The sequence below is a fragment of the Marmota flaviventris genome, chromosome 12, assembly GCF_047511675.1.
Source record: "Marmota flaviventris isolate mMarFla1 chromosome 12, mMarFla1.hap1, whole genome shotgun sequence".
NCBI classification, from domain to species: domain Eukaryota; kingdom Metazoa; phylum Chordata; class Mammalia; order Rodentia; family Sciuridae; genus Marmota; species Marmota flaviventris.
Window position 1 is genome coordinate 69,270,029 of NC_092509.1, and position 23,177 is coordinate 69,293,205.

General features: G+C 35.4%; 1 protein-coding gene across 2 annotated transcripts in view; it reads right to left on the bottom strand.

Annotated features, from left to right (window-relative positions):
• The window catches only part of Rps6kc1 (ribosomal protein S6 kinase C1), a 196,608-nt gene that overhangs the window by 125,659 nt on the left and 47,772 nt on the right, over positions 1–23,177 (bottom strand). For both annotated transcript variants that reach the window (XM_027934804.2, XM_027934803.2), the window contains exons 4-5: positions 21,998–22,113; positions 13,937–14,030 (exon numbers count right to left, since the gene is read on the bottom strand). In XM_027934804.2, the coding sequence (XP_027790605.1) occupies positions 13,937–14,030; positions 21,998–22,113 (210 nt within the window). The remainder of the gene's footprint in view (positions 1–13,936; positions 14,031–21,997; positions 22,114–23,177) is intronic.

The window sequence follows — 23,177 nt, forward strand, 5'->3', positions numbered from 1 at the left end:
AAGAAAATACATTTAAAAAAATTATTTCCTTAGGGTTAAATGCTAAATCAAAACTAAAGATGGAAATCCAAAACTGAAGTCTCTGCACTTTTCCTCCTATTATTTCAAATAAACCACTCTGTAAATTGGGAATTCTCTATATCCAGAGACTAGGATAGGTATTCTCATGTAAGCAATATATTAAGGACCTTCCATAAAAAAAATTATGAATACATAAAAAAACTGAAGGTGGATTAGACTTTACAAATGTAAGATCAGAGATCAGTAAACTTTTTTTCTATAAAGGGTCTAAGAGAAAATATTTTAGGCTTTTCCAACCATATGATCTCTGTTGTAGCTATTCAACTTTGCTGTTGAAGCACAAAAGCAGCCATCATCTACATATAAATGAATAAGCATGGCTTTATTCCAATAAAACTTTATTTATGGATACTGAAATTTTAATTCCATATAATTTTACATCACAAAATAATATGTTCAGGTGTTTATTCAACCAAAAATGTAAAAAACATTCATAGCTCATAGGCCATAGGAAAATATGGGCCATTGTTTGCCAACCTCTATTATAAACTCAAATTGCTTACTTAACATCAAATAAAGTAAGTTAGAGTAAAAACATATAACTGGCAGCTAAGCTAAATTTTCAAATCAGTTTTAGACACTACTTTGGCACCCTGTCAATATATCCTTGTTTTCATTTTTTTTTCCAGAAAACCTTAGAATCCGCACTAAGTATTAATTCTGTTCCCCAAAAGCAACAGATTCCATTAAGCCCACAATCTCAACTGGAATTCACTGGACCTAGTGAAAATCAAATCATTTCAGTTCCCTGACATTTCAGTTATACAGGCAGTACTCCATAACCAAAATCTTTTATAGCAATCTTAAAAGTTATTCATATTACTAGGCTTTTTAATGTTTTATGTATTTCAATGCAAATTTATTTCCTTTAATGATACCAAGTAGACTAGATAATCTACTAATACACAATTTAGTTGAAAACAAACGTTCTGGTTTATACAACTAATCACAAAAGAAAGGAAATGCTGTGTTACAGATCTTTTGTCTGTTCTCTGGTGTCTTGTCACTGTAACCTTCATACCATCTATCACATTGTTTTATTTCATCCTTTGCAGCATTTTCCTTTCTAACAAGAACAATAATACCAAAGGGCAAGGGGGTAAAGTTATGTGTACTCAGTTTCTCGGCTTTTGACCACAAAAATCTAAGAACATAGAAATACTTCCTGTTATCTTTGCAACCTTATTTTATTAGCAAAGGGAATCATAATTAAATGAAATTAGATCAGAAAAGTAAAACATCTAGGGAGAAAGTCAGATAGCAAAACTAAGTAAATAAATATTATACATAAAATGTTTACTTCTCAAATTCTTCCTAGTTTTAAATGAAGAATCTTTAAAGGCAAGCAAACATCAACAAAAATACTAACAGGTTATGAAAAGGTGTTTTGTTTTTCATTTTCCTTTCCTTTTTTTTTTTTTTTTTTTTTTAAGCCAAATTGGGGAAAACAAAGAGAAACAAAAATTTTGATTTCTGGTTTAACCTTTCTGGGAGACAATTTAACAAAGCATATCAAAGACACAAGAACTGCTTATGTTTTTCACCAAAGAAATTTGGCAATTTATGCCAAAATCAATCAGAGATATGCAAAAAGATCCATGTATAAAAATGTTCCTCATAAAAAGTAGTGAAAATTTGAAGATAACAAATTCCTAACAATAGAAGATTATGATACCTCCCTATGATTAACTATTATACAGCTTTAAAATCATGTTGTAGAAGACTTTCAATGTTAATGTTTTCATGATATATAAAAACAAATGGCAAAATAGTATGGATACTATAATTCTAACTGGAAAACAAAGATTAAAAAACAGTCTAGGAAGATACACTAAGTATTAATAGTAATTTTTCTCTGTATGGTAAGATTACAGGGGATTCTATAATACAGAATTTCACACAATTCTTTGTGTGCAAAGTCCTTAAGCTTGGTATCTGAAAAATATCAAAAAAAGATGCTGCAAGAGTTAAAAAGTAGGAATTTGGTAATAAGGCTATATGAACTTTATTTATAAAATATGGGTCCTCCAACAACCAGTGGTAAGGAATTCCAAACTTTAAAAAGAAGGCAGATGTGATTACAAAGACAGGTAGGTTTACTCCTGACATTGCTCCTCCTTGCCTACCTTATTCCTTTACTTCTCCTGTTAAGCGGCACCTGACCAAGTTTGAAAAGCATAACCCTACCACATCTCCTTGATCACTCACTGCCACTATTCATCTTGCACTACTTGTGGACATCTCTCTTTTCCATATTTGAGCAATTCCTAAATTCCATTCTTACCAATGAAATATTCCCCAACCTGCTCACAGAGATGATTTGTTTGTTTGTTTGTTTGTTTTCAGTGCTGAGGATGAAACACAAGGCCTTAAACATGCTAGGCAAACACTCTACCACTAAGGAAGTTAGGTCACTGAGGGTGTATCTTTGGAAAGGATACTGGGATCCTAGCCCCTTCCCATCTCTTTGCTTCCTGGCCTCTATGAGGTAAACACTTTCCTCCACCATATGCTCTTACCATGTTAAACTGCCTTGACACAGGCCCAAAAGCAACAGAGTTGACTGACCATTGACTAAAGCCTCTGAAACCATGAGCCAAAATAAACCTTTCTTCCTAATAAATTGTTTACATTAGGTATTTTGTCATATTGATAAAAAGTTTATTAAAACACATTTTAAAACTCCCTTTGCTTTTATAGCTATGTCATGTATATGTGTGTATATATATATGTATACACACTCATATATGAATATACACATATATGTATTCAGTACCTAGTTTATTCACCTTATATCCTAAATACATAAGCTTAATACAGTGTTTGTTCAATTCTTAGAAACTGTGGTCCTATAGCTTAACTTGTTTTACATAAAGCCATACATAAATTTCACACAGAGACTAAAACCCACAAAGAAAGTTAACAAGTAAGATATGGGGAGCAACAAGCAAATAATAAGGTCTCTATTTAGATAAGTAAAAGAAACATGCAAGATTAGGCAGGGCAACCACTGATACTTGATATAATACAGAGAATATATGTCAAAGTTAAACCAACCTGAAGTCAATCCATCCTTACAGGGGCCCTCTAGGCCACCACAAGAGTAAAAGGTGCCTCCTTCACCAACATCATCAAGTCAGAAACCTAGGCCTTTGGGGGAAGTGATGCAAGCGGGGGAAGTCAAAGGTTCTATGAAAGCGTTCTGCCTCCAGGTTCATATCACAGAGATTCCAGTCACAGGGCTATTAGAGGGCCCCAGGTGACTTGTTAAAAAGCAGCTACAGACAACGAGGGGTTTATTTAGCATCCCAGTTCACCTACCTACCCTCACCTCTGTGCTTTGAACTGCTTAGAGTAGGGCAGTATAGCGAAATCTGTCTAGGACACCAACTCTGAAAGACAGGCCCCAGGGGGAAAGGTTGAGCTGTCACAGGAAAAAAATCTTTATACTATAAGCTATCAGAAATCCGCATTTGAAGACCATCTGTAAAAAGAGATCAGTCTCCTTTAGTACAACAGGTGGGCTCTCATGGGTGACTATATATAAAATACATGGCCTCATTACTATTAGCTGATAACCTTCACTAAACTCTGAGGTTCAAATATTGCCATAGTCAACCAAAGGGAATTTCTACTTGTCCTAGTAGCAATCACTCATGCTTCACACACAAAGCAAGACATCTAGCCAGCAGAACAGAAGTTACCTGGAGGTAGAAAACACAGAGATCAGTTTCCATTAAGAAGCCCTAACAAATATGATTTTAAGTGATAACCTACATGTAAAGCTTAATCTAGTTGAGATTCTTGCATTTGTTGCCACATTCATCACTTAGTAATAGCTACTATTACTAACAAGAACCATTTCCTTAATGTTTCACATGTTTAAAAACATCCTTGGGATATGTCTATGCCTCATCCTTGAAAATTTATGAAAAGAGCATCAATATCTGATGTGCATTTGGTGAAAAACTAAGTTCACAAAACAACGTATGAATCATAATTACAACCTAATACTGTTATCATAAACAATAAAGCTCTATCACTTGGCTTCACTTTCTACCCAAAGAACTTTCATTCTGCTACTCTTCATAACCTTCTCTGAACTCTAGCATTTCAAAACTGCTCCCAGTGGTCATGGAGGTCACACTGCACTTTCTATACCACATATGTATCCTCCCTGCCATAAAATTAAATCTGAATTGCAAAATTTAGTTCTGAGAGTGTTATCAAATACCTGTAATGCTTTAGATACATGGTTTAAACCCTTTGAAACTCCAAATTTTTAGTGGTAAAGTAAGGGATTTATATCATCTCTAATGTTTCTTGTACTCTAAAACTCTGATTCCTTCAACATTTTATGAACTTTTTATTATTTAATCCATATGACCCCTAACAATCTAATATCCAATAGTATTCTAAACAGCCTTGGGTTTTTAAAAGTCAGTACTTATGATTTGCATCATCTGTTTGTTCTTATATACTTACACATACTGACATATTCTCTCTCATTTGTGCTTACCATTAGAAAAAGGAACTATTCTTTTTCCCTATTTAAGCTTTCCCACTAAAGAAAATTCAATTAATAAGGGGCAATGAATAAAATAAAGATGGGTAAAGAAGCACTTAAAAGGAAAAAGAATGTCTTTAAGCTGAGTAAACCAATATTAACAATATAACCAATATAACACAGAAGGGTCTAGAATGATGTTAGCTGTAAGACAGAATTCTCATGGTGCCATCTTGTGGACATTTGTTGAATAAAACTCTAACTTTTCATTCGACTTTCTATATTTTGTCATATTGTATTAACACCCTGTACTGCACAGACTTTAAGTTAAACTATTTTTATTTTCTTTTTCTCCATGTACTGAGGGACTGAACCCATCAGGCACTTTAACCCTTTAAACTACATCCCTTTTTACTTATTTTTTAAACAGTTGGAACAGGGTCTAGCTAAATTGCAGAGGCTGGCCTTGAATTTGGTATCCTCCTGACTCACCTTGGTCTTCTAAGTCACTAGGATTACAGATGGGCACCACCACACCTGGCTTAAAATTTATCTTAAAAGCAGCCTTAATCGATCTATTTAAGAATACCCCTCTTTAAAAATGATTCTGCCTCAAAGCATAAGCTTTTAAATCCATTAAATAAAAACAGTACATGTAATCAAAATATAAAATAAATAAGATTTCTATAAAGAAAGTTTTGATCAAATTAAATAATTATATACTTTCTGTTATGGTTTGGATGATAGGTGTCCCCTGAAAGCTCACGTGTGAGATAATTCAAGAAAGCTTAGAGGTGAAATGACTAGGCTATGAGAATCTTACCTAATCAGTGTGTTAGTCCACTGGTAGGGATTAACTGAGTGATGACTATGGGCTGGTGGGGTATGGCTGGAGGGGTTGGGTCACTGGGGGTGTGCATCTATAGTACATACTTTGTCTGTGATGAGGAGAGTCTCTGCTTCCTAGCCAGGTCCTGACCTGCTTTCTTTTGCCACACTCTTCCACAGTGATATTCTTACTCACCTTGAGCCACAAGAAATAGAGCCAGCTGTCAATGGATTGAGACCTCTGAAACCGTGAGCCCCCAAATAAACTTTTCCTCTTTAAAAATTGTTCTTGTCAGGTCTTTTGATCACAACAGCAACAAAGCTAACAAATAGAAAATGGTACTGGAAGTGGGGCTGTTGCTGTGACTAACCTGACTATGTTGTTCAGAAGCTTTTGGAGTTTTTTGAAACTTGTGGAAAGAATTTTGGAAAGGTTAGTGATAAAAACTGGGAAAGCTTTAGATTGTAAGTGGACATAAGGATGGCCTTAGGCCTTAGGCCTTAGCCCATCTCCATTTTAAAAACTCCACTTTGAAACCTGTAGTCTCACACCTATGGAGCCCTCCAATATGATCATCAGGCATAGCCCTGACATAAACAAGTCAATTCTCCCCATCCTGGCAAGCTCAGAGTGAAGTCTCTGTCATATGCTCCTTGCCCAATAAGAGGGAGAGGCAAGAAAATCAGGGTGGGTACCACAAGACCAAATGCTTTAACCCCAGGCAAATGATGTCACTGAGAAATCCGATGGCAGCAGATAGGGATGAAAGGGTGGTCAGAAGCCCCAAGATTTAGTGTAATTGATGGAGCAAATGAACAGACATCCAGCCGGCCGACACGGAGCCCTCATGCTGGAGAGCCTAATGAAGACCTGGACTGCCATCCTAACTCTTCTCATCCTTTGCCTAATCCTCTGCATCTTCCTCACCGGTCTCAAACTCTACAGCCACATCTTGGCCCTGGTGAGAACTGCAACTTCTCCCTATGACCCTCTCCTCAACCGGCCATCAGCTCCTCCCCAGGAGAAGCCTGCCTTGGTTCCTGATCTGATCACCATAGTCTGAGTAAGTGTGCATCTGCTGGACTTAAAGCCTAAGGCTTGAGACTTTTGATCTAACACTTGAGCTTACCATGTAGAGGGAAATATCTGTCATGAGCCTATCAGATTAAGTATATTTGCAGTGCTCAGAATTAATCTAGAATTGTTTTCTGTGAATTGATTATGCCTAGCATTAAGGATTGTCATTTTCTTGATTAAGAACCTATAGAAGGGGGAGCTTGAGAGAAATAGATGAATTCTAGATGGGGCAGAGGAGTGGGAGGGGGCATGGGGTTGGAAATGATAATGGAATGTGATGGACATCATTATCCAGAGTACATGTATGAAGACACGAATTGGTGTGAATATACTTTGTATACAACCAGAGATATAAAAAATTTGTGCTCTATATGTGTAAGGTGTAATGCATTCTGTGTCATTTATAAATAAAAAATTAATACAAAAAAGAACCTATAGAGTGAAATTGTATTTAGTGATTTGAGTGATTAAGCATTGAAAAGGGCAGAAGCACATGGACATTCTTTATTTCTCCCCCTGACAACATAAGTCACACCTTTTGCCCATCCCAACAGTGGAATATAATGGGCCACTCTACTGTGAGTTCAAAAGACCAGAATGCCAGTATCACAATGGACTGTAAAAATTGTTCTGATGAGAACTGAGAAGGAAAGGAGTCAAGGAAATTTGACCAGAGGCTATTCGTATTACATTCTGGCTAAGAAGTTGTATTTTGCCCATGTTCTGAGACTTTCTTTGAAGCTGATTTTAAATGCCATGGACTTCTTAATTTGGTGGGAAAAATGTCTAGGCATCATAGCATTCAGTTGGTGGCATGATTATTGCCGTTAGCATTTAGCCAAATTTACTGTGATAACTGGGAGCATGAAGATTTGAAAAAGCTTCACTTTGGTCAGAAAACTGCCAGTAAAACTAGTGCTAAGGAATATGTGGTAGTTACAGATATTAGAGCCACTAAAGAAAATATAAATACTTTGACCAGAAACAATAGGAGACATGGCTTGAGGGCATCTCAGGATCTGGCAAGACCATACCCATCTCAGGATGAAGGGTATAAAAGTAAAAATTCCTTTGAGAAAAGACCATGGGGGCACCCTACTTGCACAGGAGGGCCTAGGAAGATGTTTCACCATGCTCAGCCAGGCAGGCAATCAGAGGCTGCAGCAGCCAAGATCCTAAGAGGTTTGGCTACTGCTGAGGTGGCAGAAGACCTGGCATCAATCAGGTAGTACTGGTTCTACAGGAGAGTGGGATGCTAGAGTTAGGGGGTCATGGAGGCTTTCACTGAGATTTCAAAGGCAGGCCTGGAAAGCCAGGCAAAGTGCAGCAGGGTGGGAGTTCCTGGGGGCAGCTCCTGATAGGGTGATACATGAGTTGTGAGAAGGAAGGCAAAGCTGCAGGGGAGACCCCCAAGATTAAGAAATGACAGTACTAGGGAATATCTGCCAATGAAAGCTGCAGGAATTGAGCACAGACAAACCAACAGAGAAGCCATGTAGGCTGCAACCAGCAAAGCCACAGGGGCGGAGCTACACAAGCCCTTTGGAGAGAATATCACAATGCCAGCAGATACCAGCAGATGCCAGCAGATTCCAGACATGGAACTACAGGACTTGTTTGCCAGCTAGATTTCAGTCTTGTTTTGATCCCATCCCTTCTTTCTATGTCCCTATTTCTCCCTGGTAGAATGGAAGTGTTTATTTTGTACCTTTATATACTGGATACATGTAACCTGCTTTTGATTTTTACAGGAGCTCACAATGAGAGTTTGCTTTAAGTCTCCAAGGAGACTTTAGAGTTGGACTTTTGGGCAACGCTAATGCGATGGATACTCTTGAAAATGGATTAAATACACTTTGCAAATGTGAAATAAGCAAGAGCTTTTGGGGGCCTGGGGTAGAAATGTTACAGTTTAGATGTGAGGTGTCCCCCAAAAGCTTATGTATGAGACAATACAAGAAGTATTAGAGGTGAAATGACTGGGTTATGAGAGCTTTAACCCAAAAAGTTAATTAATTCCCAGACAGGGATTAACTGAATGGTAAATGAAGGCAGATAGGGTGAGGCTAGAGGAGGTAGGTCCCTAGGGGCATGCCTTACCCATCCTCTTCCTCTCTTCTCCTCTCCTCTCTTCTTCTCTTTCCCCACCCCCCTTCCAGCTGCCCTGTCCCTAGCTGTTTTCCTCTGCCACACTCTTCCACCATGATGCCTGCCTTACCTCAGCCCCAAAGAATGGAGTCAGCTGTCTGTGAACTAAAAGGTCTGGAATCATGAGCCCCAAAATAAACTTTTTCTTTTAAAACTATTCTTGTCAGGTCTTTTGGTCACAACAGCAAAAAAGGTGACTAAAACACTTTCCCCAATTAGTCCTCCAATATTTTAATTATAATCAACACTTCAGTGTAACAGTTTAACCACAATCTTTGTGCTCGTTTACATACAGAAAAGAATTGCCTTTTCATCAAATAAACACATAAATCTTGAGCTAAATGTCATTTTAGGGAATCCCTTATAAAAATCAGCAATATATGCTATCCTTCAAAAATATCTGCAATATATTATATAATATATATGTGTATATATATATAATATATTCTATACCTCATTTAATCTAAAATGGCTAGTTAGTTGGGTACCGCGATATATGCCTATAATCATGATTCAAGAGATTAAGACAGGAAGATTGCAAGTTCAAGGCCAGCCTTAGCAAATTTAGTAGCCCTAAGCAACTTAGCCAAGACCCTGTCTGAAAAAAGAAAGCAAAAAGGGTTAGAAATATAGTTCAATGGTACAGTGCTCCTGAGCTCAATTCTCAGCACTAAATAAATAAGTAAATGGACGGTTTAAGACTGCTTAATAGATCCTTTCTTATCTCCATCAGTGTTACGATGAGTACTTGTGAATTCTTAGTTCATAATTCACAGACATCCTCCCCACTGAATACCCCCCCTAAAAACTTGGTAGATTTTGCTATTCCAAGACACATCTAAAAATCATAAGATCTGGGCTGGGGGATATAGCTCAATTGATAGAGTGCATGCCTTATATGCACAAGGCCTCAGGTTCGATCCTCAGCACCACCAAAAAAAAAAAAAAAAATCTTAAGATCTGCTACATATAATAAGCCAATCTCTCATATTCTGCTTGTGGTTATGATCACCTAATTATTTTCCCTTATTTGCTGCATGAAGCTGGATAACATCCCTCCTAAAACTGCAAAGGAAGTCAAGTAATGTATTAGGAAGAGGAAATGACACAGGTTACCAGATGAGACTAAATCAACATCAAAGGCACCAATATCAAGGCCAGCATGGCAGTAAAGCCACCTGCATCCTTCAAATAGGCCAACAGATGAGAGAAACATGTCAAGATGCTCAGTTCCCATGTACCATCTGGGCAGGTTTCCACAAATGTCATAGTAACTTCATGGCTAAGTTTAATTCAAATAAAACATAGAAGCCTAAAATGGAAATAAAATGTTAACTATCAATTATATCTCCTCTCATCTTTCAGAAAATATAGTTTAATTGCTTTGGACAAAGGAGATAAAGAATAACCAACATTTCTTTTTAAAAATGTAAAACAATGTCAACCTTTTGTCTAAAAATCTACAGAATAATTTCATAATGTTCAGCTTCATGCTAAATAAAATACAGTTGCCAGCTTATCACAAAGTTATTGATTTCATGACATCTCAAAGGGGTTTCTCTGTTCTGCTGTACTATAAAACAACTGTAATTTTAACACAAAAGGAGATATCCCAGATTTTCATGTTTCCATCACTACTTTGATTCCATAGTAAATTAGGATTTGTTGATTGCATTGTTAATGTGATAAACTTGCTATGTGGCATGATTTATATATGGTTTGTCCCAAAAAAGGCGTGTGTGCTGGAAGCTTGGTCCTCAGTGTGACAGTGTTAGGTGATACAACAGTTAAAAGGACTTAGTGAGAGGTAATGAAGTCAATGGGGACATCATCCTCAGAATAAATTAATGTAGGTCTCATGGGACCCCAATTAGTTTCCAAGTGGGTTGTTGTAAAAAGAACTAGACTGACCCTTCCCCAGTCTCTGGGTTCCTGTCTCACCATAGGATTGCCTCTTCATGAAGCTGTTTCCCCTCCTTTAGGCTTTTCCACCACGTTATGACATAGCCATGAGGGCATTTACCAGAGGCTGAACAAATGTGCTGCCCAACCTTGGACTTTCAGCCTCCAAAACCATAAACAAAATAAGCCTCACTTCTTTATAAAGTACCCAGTCTCTGGTATATTGTTACAGCAACAGAAAACAAACTGCTATGTCTTGTCTTTCTAACTGCAATTAAACAATCTTGAAAACAGCAGGCTGTATTAAGATTTACCACTCTGGCTTATTCCACCAAGAAACAAATTCTTAAGTATGTAAAATGACAATCTATTTTTAAAACATCATTTGAAATACTATACTCAAAGAAACTGTTATGGAGTAAATCACCTCACATTTCGGCTCTAAATCCAAACTACAAGCATTTGTCAATACAATCTCTTTACGATCCTCCATTTCACTGCATACCTATGGGGCTTGGTTGGATGTCACCTTTCTTGCTCTATTGCTACTGAATCCCCCTTCCTGTGGTTGTCTCTATATTTTCCAGACTTTTTACAAAGTAAATCTTCCACTTTCCTATTATATCAGACAATCTCATGATATTTACTACTCATTTTCCCTCTGAAATAACAATGAATTTGTAAGCTGTTTGACAATGCTATCTATCTGTATTTGTCAACTTAGGTGTCTTGTTCATCAGGATTAATTAGCCAGACAAAAAGGCTTTTAAAGGGGATGAGGAAGGAGACATAAGCATTAACAGCATTTTCAGTTTCATGCTCTTCGGTCTCATGAACCACAGATGTTTTAGAGATAGTACTGCAGTTGAAAAACTAAACTTTAGTGACAGGATAAAATGTCAATATTAGTTTTAGGTGCATAAGTCTTTTTCTGTGTTTTTAACAAAAATGTTATCCCCATTTCTCTCATAAAAGAAATTACACATTCCTAAGAAATAAATTCTTCCAAAGAAAATACATCTTTGTGAAAATTTAGAGGTAAACTCTAAAACAAGTGCTTTGGGAGGATTATGGAGTAGTCCTGTGTTATGCCTGTGGTCTTGGTGTAATTACTAATACAGCACTGGCTTTAATTCTCAGAAGTATCTCAATTTGAACAATAAATTGTAGGTTCACCCTAGCTTTAGTTTGTCTCTCCTTTAGCATTAATACAACCACCTGTTCACTTGAACAGCCTCAATATTTAGCCACACCATCCCATGAAAAATTATTCCTAATAAAAATGCTCCTCCCTCTCTTTCTCTCCCAGACTACAAAAATGAACAAAAAGATCATTGCACTGCTCCCATTATGACTACCTTAAACTAAAATAGACTCCTAATACCCTTTCCTCATCACAGTAGACTCCCATCTAGTTAACAAAGGCTATCAAAAGAACATAATCACTCCCATATCACACAACCTTTGATTCTTGCATAAAAAAATTAAAAGAGAGGAAAGAAACAGTCTACATTTTCAAGAACAACACTCCTCATTAATAAATATGTAACTTCAAATCTTTCTAACTTTCCTACTTGTTTGATATTGGACATCATAAAGAATCAGTATATTTTGCAGGTGAAAAAACCTACTCCTCTTCCTGATGAGTGAGGAATCTGAGGCAACAGAATGATAAGGTTATCCCAGAGAAGTCACCTTTCAAGGAAACCAGTTCTAGAATTAGGATCACACTAGCATCCCAAGCAAGGGCTAGACTTTTTTCAAATCTTTGCAAAGGGTCTGTGTCTACCAGGTCATGGAGAATAGATTTTTTTTTTTTTTCCAAAAAGCATGACAGGTTGTGGAGAAAAATTACTGTCAACAATGTTTGTCTATAACTCTGGCAAAACCAAGATGAAGTCAAAGATACTGAGGGCTAAATGGAGAGCCCTAGAAGCCTGTGTAATGCTCGTGGCCTCCATGCATGTAAACAGAAAAATGTAAACAGAAGGTTTACATAAATGGACTTTACTTTTAAGTCAATGGGAGGCACAAGGTAAGAATAAAAGCTAACCACTTCTCAAATGGTAGCATTAAAAGAAAAAAAAAAAGTAAGTACATTATTCCACATAACTGATAATAACATATCTGCTCTTACAAATCAAGAGGCAAATATCCTGCAATAGATATGTCAATGTGGCTGGCGATGTCTGACATCAGTGCATAGCCTCACAAACCCAGCACTACAGTAGTGAGACTGCAACTACCTCCTATATGACAGTCATAAAGCATCGTCCTCCACCACAAACTCAACTCATGAAAGAGATCAAGAAATATTACTCTATTATCTTACCTTTAATAAACTAAATCTAAGCTACACCTCAAATAACTCTATTTTAAAAAACCTACCCCCACCTGTCCCCTATCTTTCTTTCTTTTTTTTTTTTTTTTTTTTTAGTATTTATTCTTAAGGGATTGGGGTTGTGGCTCAGTGGTAGAAGCACTCGCCTAGCATAGGCGAGGCCCTGGGTTTGATCCTCAGCACCACATAAAAATAAATTAATTAATGATATGGTATCCAACTACAACTAAAAACTAAATATTTTAAAAATATATTCATTCTTAAGTTTTCGGTGGACACATATCTTTATTCAACATTTACATGATGCTGAGGATCAAACCCAGTGCCTCGTGCATGCTAGGCAAGCACTCTACCACTGAGCCACAACCCCAGTGCCCCCCATCTTTCTTTTTAATTCCATTATCTTCTTGAAAAAAAAACTAGTTACAGAAATCCAAAAGCTAAAATATACATATGAAAATTTCCATATAAATTCAAGTATGGCTTAATAAAGGAATCAAACTAAAGAGTAAACATTCTTGAATTAAAGTGATTAAAAGTACAAATATTGCTTTGGTTTAGACTCATGTTACTAGAAAACATATCAAAAAGACTGAAACTACCTTAGTCTTATTCTTTTTAGGCATTTAAAATAAGTAAACTTTTTAAAGCCAGACTTGAAATTGTCTAAAAGTAAGATACTGCTAAATAAACTTTAGTAAAGCATTCTTATATCACAAATTATACTGTCTAGTATATAAGAACGCCTTACTAAACCCTAAACTACACAATATACCATTTCATCAAATTTAAGATGCCATTAATTTGAGGATGAATCACTATTTTATAAACCACTAAGAAAAAAACTTCTAATTAAATGTGAGATACTAACAACCCAATACCAACACACCCAATATCAGAGATAATTAAATATAAAAAAATATATAAAAAAATCAGTAAAATCCCCTCAAATTCCTAAATACATCTATTTTTTACAATATAGATATAATTTACAGTCTTCTACAAGGAAAACCTCTAAATGCAAAAAAGAAAAAAAATTAAAGTCTCTTACCTTCTGTACTATACTCAGGAAAGGTATCAGTGAGGGAGTCTGAGTGAGCTTCAGCAGGACCAATTAATTCAGAACCATCATTAATTATTCCACCCTAAAAAGATCAGAGTAATTGTTTTCTTGTCATTAAGAACATTTTAAAATGGTAGTATATATTAGTTATTTTGACTGAGTATATATAAGAAATATAGGAGCTATTAATCTATTAAACTAGTTCACAATTACATTCCAAAAATCACTAAGTATATCAATATTGGTTCATCAATTATATAAATGTACCACACCAATGCAAGTTGTTAATAATAGAAAAACCTGAGGTGTGAAAATGCACAAGAAGAAAAAACTCACCAGCTTAAGAATATTTTTTCTTAAGGACCGGTAATTTTAATTAGTGATAAATGATGAAATGAATCAGGAAGTCATTGAATTTTATCAAATTATAAACTACAACATATTACACAACATCTCAAGTGATCTGAGAAGCCATTCAGGTTGAGACTCACATGTAACTTAGGTAAAAGTAAAAAAAAATAAAGATATTTCTAGTGAAGAGAGAGTTTTTTAAAGATGTAAAAACAAATATAAGATTGATTTCTCAGTGTGACCATCATTTTAATCAAATATCTAGATTTGCAAATTCAGACCTCAAAAGATATTTTCACTTCCTGGACATGCAACTAGAGAATGCTATGATCAGACAAGAAGTGGTGGCGCAATTCTGTGCTGTGACTTTATGGACCAAAGGCTCCAATCATAGATAAAAGGACTTATGATCCTTAAGACATTATAAATAATTAAAACAGTAATCCTTCTGCTTCTCAACATCCTTCTTTCTGCCTCCCACCAGCAAGTTCTATGTCCCAAACACTACTAACCAAGAGAGTAAATTCCCAGCGAAATACAGACCCCATTAGCTCTCTAGCACAGCAAAAAGAACTGTCTTTATCTAGTTAGAAAAATTTCACCTGACAACAAAATATGTATCCCTTTTAAGTACCCATAGAATATTCTCAAGGACATAGCTAATGCTAGTGAATAAACCAAGTCTCCCTAAATTTGAAAGAACTGAAATCACACAAAATACATTCTCTAATCATAATTAAACAAAATTAGAAACCAACAATAAAAGAAACTTCAGAAAATCCACAAATATTTAGAAATTAAAGAATCAATTTCTAAATGACCAATGGGTCAACAGAGAAATTACACAACAGGATATACAATGAGCTGAATTAAAAAAAAATTAAAAAAAGAGAAATTTATGGGTTGAGGCTCAAACAGTGCTCAGGGACATTTATTGCTGTAAATCCTATATTAGACAAGAACATTCTCAAACCAATAACTTAAGTTTTCACTTTAAGGAATTAGATAAACAGCAAAATAATTCCAAAGCAAGTAAAAGGAAGGAAAGTTTAGAGCAAAATTTAACAAAATGAAACAGAAAACAAAATCAATAAACAAAAACTGAATCAAAAGTTGTACCTCTGAAAAGATAAACAAAAACTGCAAATTTTTAGCTAAGATGACCCACAAAAAAAACAGACAAGATACAAAATTACCAAAAGGATAATGAAAGAGGAGACATCACTAACACCTATAAAAATCAGAAACATTGCTCTTTTTTTGTGGCAGTGATCAGCTGCTTCAGGATGAAGCTCCATTATTGCCTTCCCAGCCACTAGCCGCCAGAAACACATTAACATGGATGATGAGCTCAAACTTTATGCTTTTTATAAGGAAAATATGCCACAGAGGTTGCTGCTCACATTCTGGGATAATAGAAGGGTTATGTGGTCTGTCTCAGTAGTAGAAATGACAAACAAGGTCTCCCCACGAAATAGGGTGTCTTGATCCCCAACTACCTCCATCTGCTATTGAGTAGGGGGCATTTCTGCTATCGACCACAGAGAACTGGAGAAAGCAAGCATAAATCCCGGCATTGTGGATGTCAATGTATTCATTCTCAACTTGGTTAATGATACTGCCAAAGGCTGACAGATACTACAGTGCCTCATCACCTGAGGCACAAAATGAGGAGAATCCCCAAACTATATGATCTCTCTAGAAAAGACAATGTCTGCCAATTATTACCAGGTAGCTGGGCTGACAACCTGGTTCACAAGAGCTGGCTGCACCAATAACCTAGAAGACGACGAAAGAAACATTCAGAAATACCTTTTGCTTTCAGGAGTCAGAGACTGCTCTCAACCTTAAGGGTCTGTTGGAAAGAAAAAGAGAGAGCACGCCTGAGACCCTATTTATTGAGGGGAAGACACTTAAGAAAGTTATTCCCAAATGAGGGAAAGGGATTGAGTTTCCGGGGGTGCAGCCCAGTCTCACTGGGTGACACCCACTCCCAGAGCTTCATTCTCCTACTGAGCAGAGGTGAGATCCACCTGTTTCCTGGAGCAGCTGAAACCATTCTCACACCTGTCACTCAATAAGGGTCCATGCTCACTTCTGTGTTGCAGCTCCTGACAGCCAATAGTTTTAAGAAAGTCCTTTAATAAAGAAGAAAAGCCCCCTAAGATTAAGTATCTTATTCCTCCACATGTCCTGCAGGACAAACACTGGTACATTGCTCTGAAAAACTGGCCCACTAAAGAAAACAGGAAGCTGCACAATATGCTAAACTTTTAGCCAAGAAAATGAAGGCCAAAGAAAAATGCCAGCAACAGACTGAAAAGAAACTCAGGTTGTCCTCTCTGAGAGCTCCTACTTCTAAATTTGAGTTAAGTAAAAAAAAATAATAATAATAAGGCTTTTTAAGAGCAATAAATAAGATCAGACTTTAAAAATTTAAAATGTTTTATGAGAATTCTGTGAACAACTTTATACCAACAAATTATACAATTTTGGTGAAAATTCCTAGAAAGACATGTTACCAATGCTGACACAAAAAGAAGGAAAAAAAAATCAGAACAAAGAATAAGTAAATAAATTAAATTAAAATTAAAAATCTTCCCACAACAATTCTGCTCCTCCCAGGCCTAAGAGAAACAAAATTTTCACAATCCATATAAAAACTATGCACTGATATTCGTAATAATATTATTCATAAATAGCCAAAATGTACAGAATCTAAATTTTAACTAGTAAACAAAAACAAACCTAAAGTGGCATATCCATAACCATATGAATGAATATCATACAGGCATAAAAAAAAATAAAGTACTATGCTACAACACAGATTAATCTTTAAAGCATCATACTAAGTGAATTCCATTCACTACTAGAATCCAAGAATAAGAAGCTGAGTAATAAAAGTAACACAAGAAATACCAGACTTACACCTTGAAAATTAAAAAATGCTACTGAGAGACATTAAAAACATCTGAATAAATGGAGAGTCATTTCATGTTCATGGATTAGAATAGTCAAGATGACAATTCTCCCCAAATTGAACTACAAAGTTAATGTACTTTCAAATTAAATTTTATGAAAATTTTTGTTCATATGAACAAGCTGATGCCAAACTTTTTTATGTAAATTCAACAGGTTCAAAATTTCCATAACAATTTGGGCAAAAAGTAGGCAAACTTATACTATCTGACTTCAAAACCTATAAAGCTATAGTAATCTAAGCAGTATGGTCCTAGCATAAGAATAAGCACAAATTAATAGGACATATCAACAGTCCAAAAATAAGCCATCATATTTACAGTCAATTTATTTTCAATAATAGTGTCAATTCACTGGAGAAAGGAATCTTTTCAATAAATGGTGCCAAGACTATTAGATCTCATGTCCCAAAAGATGAATTTACACTGTTGCTTTAATCCATACATAAAAATTAACTTAAAACAGATCACAGACCTAAACGTAAAACTAAACCATCTAGGGAGGAAATCTTCATAGCCTTGGGTAAATCAAAAAGCTCTAGAAATGCCAAAAATAGCATAATCCATGAAAAATGGAAAACCTGATAAATTATACTTTATTAAAAACTGGAAGTTTTTATTCTTCAAATAGCACCCATTAAGAAAATGAAAAGACAAAGCCACAGATTCAAAGAAAATATTTACAATCCCATATTGGACAGGGATAATAATACAGTACTGTTCTGAGGATTGTATCCTATATCTAATAGAAGACTTTTATCCAGAATATATTCAGAGCCACTCAATCAAAAACCAAGCATATTTTTAACAGACATTTCACCAAAGAAGTTGTATGAATAAGCACAGGAAAACATTAAACATCGTTACACCATTAGGAAAGCAAAATCAGACAATACCAAGTGTTGGTGAGGTTGTAAGAGAACTGGGACTTCCACACATTGTTGGGGAATATAAATGGTAAGTTAATTCAGGAAACAGTTTGGCTGTTTCTTTAATACATAAACTTAAGATTCAGAAATTCCAGTCCTCACAATCTACCCAAGTAAAATGAAAACATATATCCACACAAAGATATGTACATAAATGTTCACAGTAGCCTAAGTTATAAGAGCCAAATGCTAGAATAACTAAATGTCCATCAATTTGTCAACAAATACACAAGATTACAGAAGTCCCTCCTTACCTACAACTTTGCTTTGCATCTACCATCAAGTGCAGATTGAAAATATTTTATGAAAAAAATCTAGAAATAAACAATTCATAAGTTTTAACAACTTTTATCATAGGATATTGCTATAATTTTTGTATTTTACTATTATTGTTGCTAATCATTTATTGCCTAATTCATGAATTGAACTTTATAGGTATAAACAAGAAAAAACATAGCTTATACAGGGTTTGGTACTCCCACAGTTTCAAGCATCCATAAAGCAGCTTGGAACTAATAAGAGGGAAACTACTAACAGAAAACTATCCAGCAATATACAGTGAATAATATACAGAATGACATAGTGATACAAGATATAACATGGATGAAGCTCAAAAACATGCTAAGTGAAAGGAACTAGAACAAAAGACTACTTATCATATGATTCAATGTATCTGAAACACTGAAAAAAGGCAAATCTATAGTCAGAAACAGTGGCTGTGCAGGGCCGGGAATGGGAAAGGGGAACACTGGCAAGAAGACATGGGGAAACTTCTTTGACGTAATGGAAATGATCTAAAACTGATCGGTGGCAATAGCTCCACAAGTCTGTAAACGAAAGTCAGTGCATTCATTGCATACTTATTATAACTGGTAAATTTTAAGTTATGTTAATAAAGCTATAATAAATAACCATTAAATAATACGTGATGGAAAAACATAAGTCAAACAAGATTGGCAATATACTGTTAAATTTTTTTAATGTCTGGTAACATTTTTTAAATTATAAATTATATAATTTATAAATTATGTAGTTGTAGATGGACAGCATACATTTATTTAATTTGTTTAGTTTTATGTGGTGCTGAGGATCAAACCCAGTGACTCACATGCACTAGGCAATTGCTCTGCCACTGAGCTACAGCCTTAGCCCCTATACTATTAATTTTTGAAGGTAAATGAGGAGTAATACACAGATCCATTATTTTATTCCTTCAACTCTTAAGAATGTCTTAAAGAAAAGTCAGGCTGGGCACAGTGGCACACACCTATAATCCCATCAACTCAGGAGGCTGAGGCAGGAGGATCATAGTTCAAAGCTAGCCTCAGCAAAAGCAAGGCACTAACCAATTCAGTAAAGTGAGACCCTGTCTCTAAATAAAATACAAAATAGGGGTAGAGATGTGGCTCAGTGGTGGAGAGCCCTGAGTTCAACCCCAGGTACCCAAAAAACAAAAAATTCAGCCTAAACAAGTGGCTATATGGTCATTTGTGTGTGATATCATCAGTGTTCCTACAAACAGAAAAAAAAAAATGTTATTGAGGCACATACCCTACAGACTGGCTAACCCAAAAACCTCTCCTCACTACCCCATCTTCAACCATGATCAGAATCAGAAAGCTAAAAATCATCTTCCGGTGATCTCCTTCAAATTAAGGATAGTCATGTGACCCAGTTCTGGTCAAAGAGATGTAAGAACTACCTCTAGACATTCTTTCTGTAAAAGCTTTCATGTTTCTTTTGACACTTTGCTTTTCATACTCAAACCCAGAAATCTAGATACTTGATAACATTCCTAAACTCTATACCAGCCTGTAACTACCTTCCTCACTCAGACCTCTTGGATAAGACAAGAGGCAAGCTTTTTTTTTTTTTCTTTGCTTGTAGCTAAATAACCTTAAAGACCATATTTTCTCTGTTTCAAAAGACTAAAACTACTGTCATATCCTGCTCCTGTCCAGCACTGATTAAAATAGTTCCAAGATATTTTCCAAAATTACTATCAATTTTTAAAACTGTCAATTTTTTCATGAACCCTAAAAATAAGGTCTCATTTCCTAAAGTGTAAAAATTCTTCTTCCAGAAGCAATTATAATCAGGCATTCCAAATCCAAAAGAAATGGAACAAGGGCTGGGGATGTGGCTCAAGTGGTAGCGCGCTCGCCTGGCATGCGTGCGGCCCGGGTTCGATCCTCAGCATCACATACAAAACAAAGATGTTGTATCCGCCGATAACTAAAAAATAAATATTAAAATTCTCTCTCTCTCTCTCTCTCTCCTCTCTCACTCTCTCTTTAAAAAAAAAAAAAAAAGAAATGGAACAAACAGGAAACTTTTATTTAAACTGTTTAGAACCTATAATTTGACTTCTATTAATTCCCAAACTGATTTTTGTAATTCTATACCTTTCACCACCTCTATAAAGAAAAAAATCTTCTTGCTTAATAGTAATAGCCTTTTTCTGTAAGTACTAATTCTCTGTCAGATAGTGGGGGGAAAAAAACTATAACAGAGAATAGCAAAGAGTCAAATACTGTATCAATTTGACTTGGCCTTTCATCCCAAAGATCTGCACTGGGGAATTAGCAGAAACCAAATTTATGATCTCAGTCTAGTTTGCAGAGTAATGAAAAAGTAAGCAACAAGGTCAATCATAAGGAATTTAGTCAATACAAACCTACCCCTCTCTCTCTCTCTCTCTCTCTCTCTCTCTCTCTCTCTCTCTCTCAGATACTGTGATTGAACCCAGGGGCACTCTACCACTGAGTCATATCCCCACCCCCTTTCATTTTTTGAGACAGCGTTTCACTAAGTTGCCTAAGCTGGCCTCAAACTTGTGATCCTCCTGCCTCAGCAAATTGCTGGGATTACAGGTCTGCACCACTACACCTAGTCATTACAAAATTTTCTATTACTATTTCTATTACTCTAAGTCATAGGTCTGCAATGTCTTTCAAAAGATCAAATTTCTTCAGTAAACTAAATTAGGTCATAAAAAAAATGAATTCCCTGTATAGAGATTCACTAGCACCAGTAAAATTAAATACCCCACTACTGATATATCATGATAGTTATGTATTCTAAGAAATTTAATTTATACAAACCAGTGTATTTTCAGCTAAAATTAAAAAAGGAAAAAAACAATGATAAAACCATCACCTAACTTTTTTTCTAAAAGGCTAACTAAATGCAATAGGAAAACTGTGGGGGTAAAAACAGTGAAAGAAACTGACAACCTGCACAGGTTAAGTTGAAAATATATTAGAAAATAATTATTAAAAATGATAAATAACTCAGAATTAAAGCATTATTTAAAAAAAACTCAAAACATTAATATTCAATGATCTCAGATAATACTACGTGCAATGGCCTACCTCTCTAAAACTGTGCAAAGACTAATTTTTTATATCTTTACACAAACCAACATAATTACAACAAATGTAACATGGACTTGTAGGATTTTATATCTCAAAGAGAAGTCTGCCACTGAAATATACCTCAAAAAGAAAAAGAGTTTCATGATACCAAATTTTAATGTATTCCAATTGTGGTTGAATTCGAAAATCCCTAAGCCCTTTGCATCAATTTTTTAAGATCTTTCAATCAAAAATTGTATAGCTCTTTATGCTAAAAGCAAGATATGCCACAGACATGGTTATTTAGAAATTAACTTCTACGTTTTTAGTGAACAATGAAATTCAAAAGGAAATGAATTTTCTACTTGAATTTACTACAAATTAGAAAATAAAAATATTCAATATGATATAAAATATTCCAGAAGACTATCAAACCTTAAAAAAATCTTCAAGCTGTTTACTGTTGTAAAGAGCTGGAATATTGGCAGAGAACTGTAGCAGGTCTTCAGCACACTGTCTTCTCTCTTCAATAACAATTTCGTCAAATCGCCCTAGAATTAAATAAGAATCAACACTTACAGAAAGAACAACCAAATGCTGCTTCATGACAGTTTGTGTCCAGAGATTAGAAAGCAGCAGCTGGCCTACTACTGCCTATTTGCTTATTATGAAAACTTCTGGAGTCACATCTAGCCTCTATAGTGAAAATAAGCAAGAAAAGAACGTTTTTGATAAAACAAGAGGCAGAGGTATCAGTTGATAAATAAAGGCGTGCTCATAATCTAGAACTTGTCAATGTAAGAATTTTACTATATAAGAAGCTGGTGATTTGAAAAGAGAATTTTAAAGGACTCAAATGGTTTTCCATAGTAATTTAATACTATAATTACTCATAATTTTCCCTTTTCTACTCTTTTTTGTTCATAAAGGGGCTGAAGAGAGAAAATTATGAGAACGCCTGTATTATCAATGGGGTCAAAAACCTCAGCTTAAAGCAAAAAGCTTTTATGTTCAAGTACATGTGTGATGCCGTCTGCATCCATGACAGCACGCTTGGGAGAAAAAAGAACCCACAGCAACAGTGAGTTCCACTTTACAAGGTGATGAAATGTTGGTTTTCACAGAATGTTTTAATGATATATACAATTTGAATGCTGAGAAGACATTTTTAAATATGATCATTTTGTATGGCTCTTAGTTTAGATAGCTGGTTGGCATTTGTCACATGACTTGTTTCTTACTGATTGCAATATAGGTTTAAAAAATACAAAATCAGAAGAGTAGCATTATCATATACTTCAACAATTTAAGTGGTTTTGCAAAGCAGTAATAAAAAACTAAGACACAAAGAGACTCCTAGTTATATAAATCAAGGCAAGAATTTGAAACTGAACCGTTAAAAATCCTTCTACTCAATGTATCTAATGCTTATAGTAAAGTGTCTATTTCATGATAACTAAAAAAGGATACTGATGTTAGACCTGGGTTCAAATATAAGCTCCAGCATTCACTAGCTGTAAATCCTAAGGTTGATTATTTTCACACTGTAAAACGGAGAGAAGTAATAATGTACTTAAGGCTTACAGTTCCATGTCAGGTACATGGTAAGCACTTA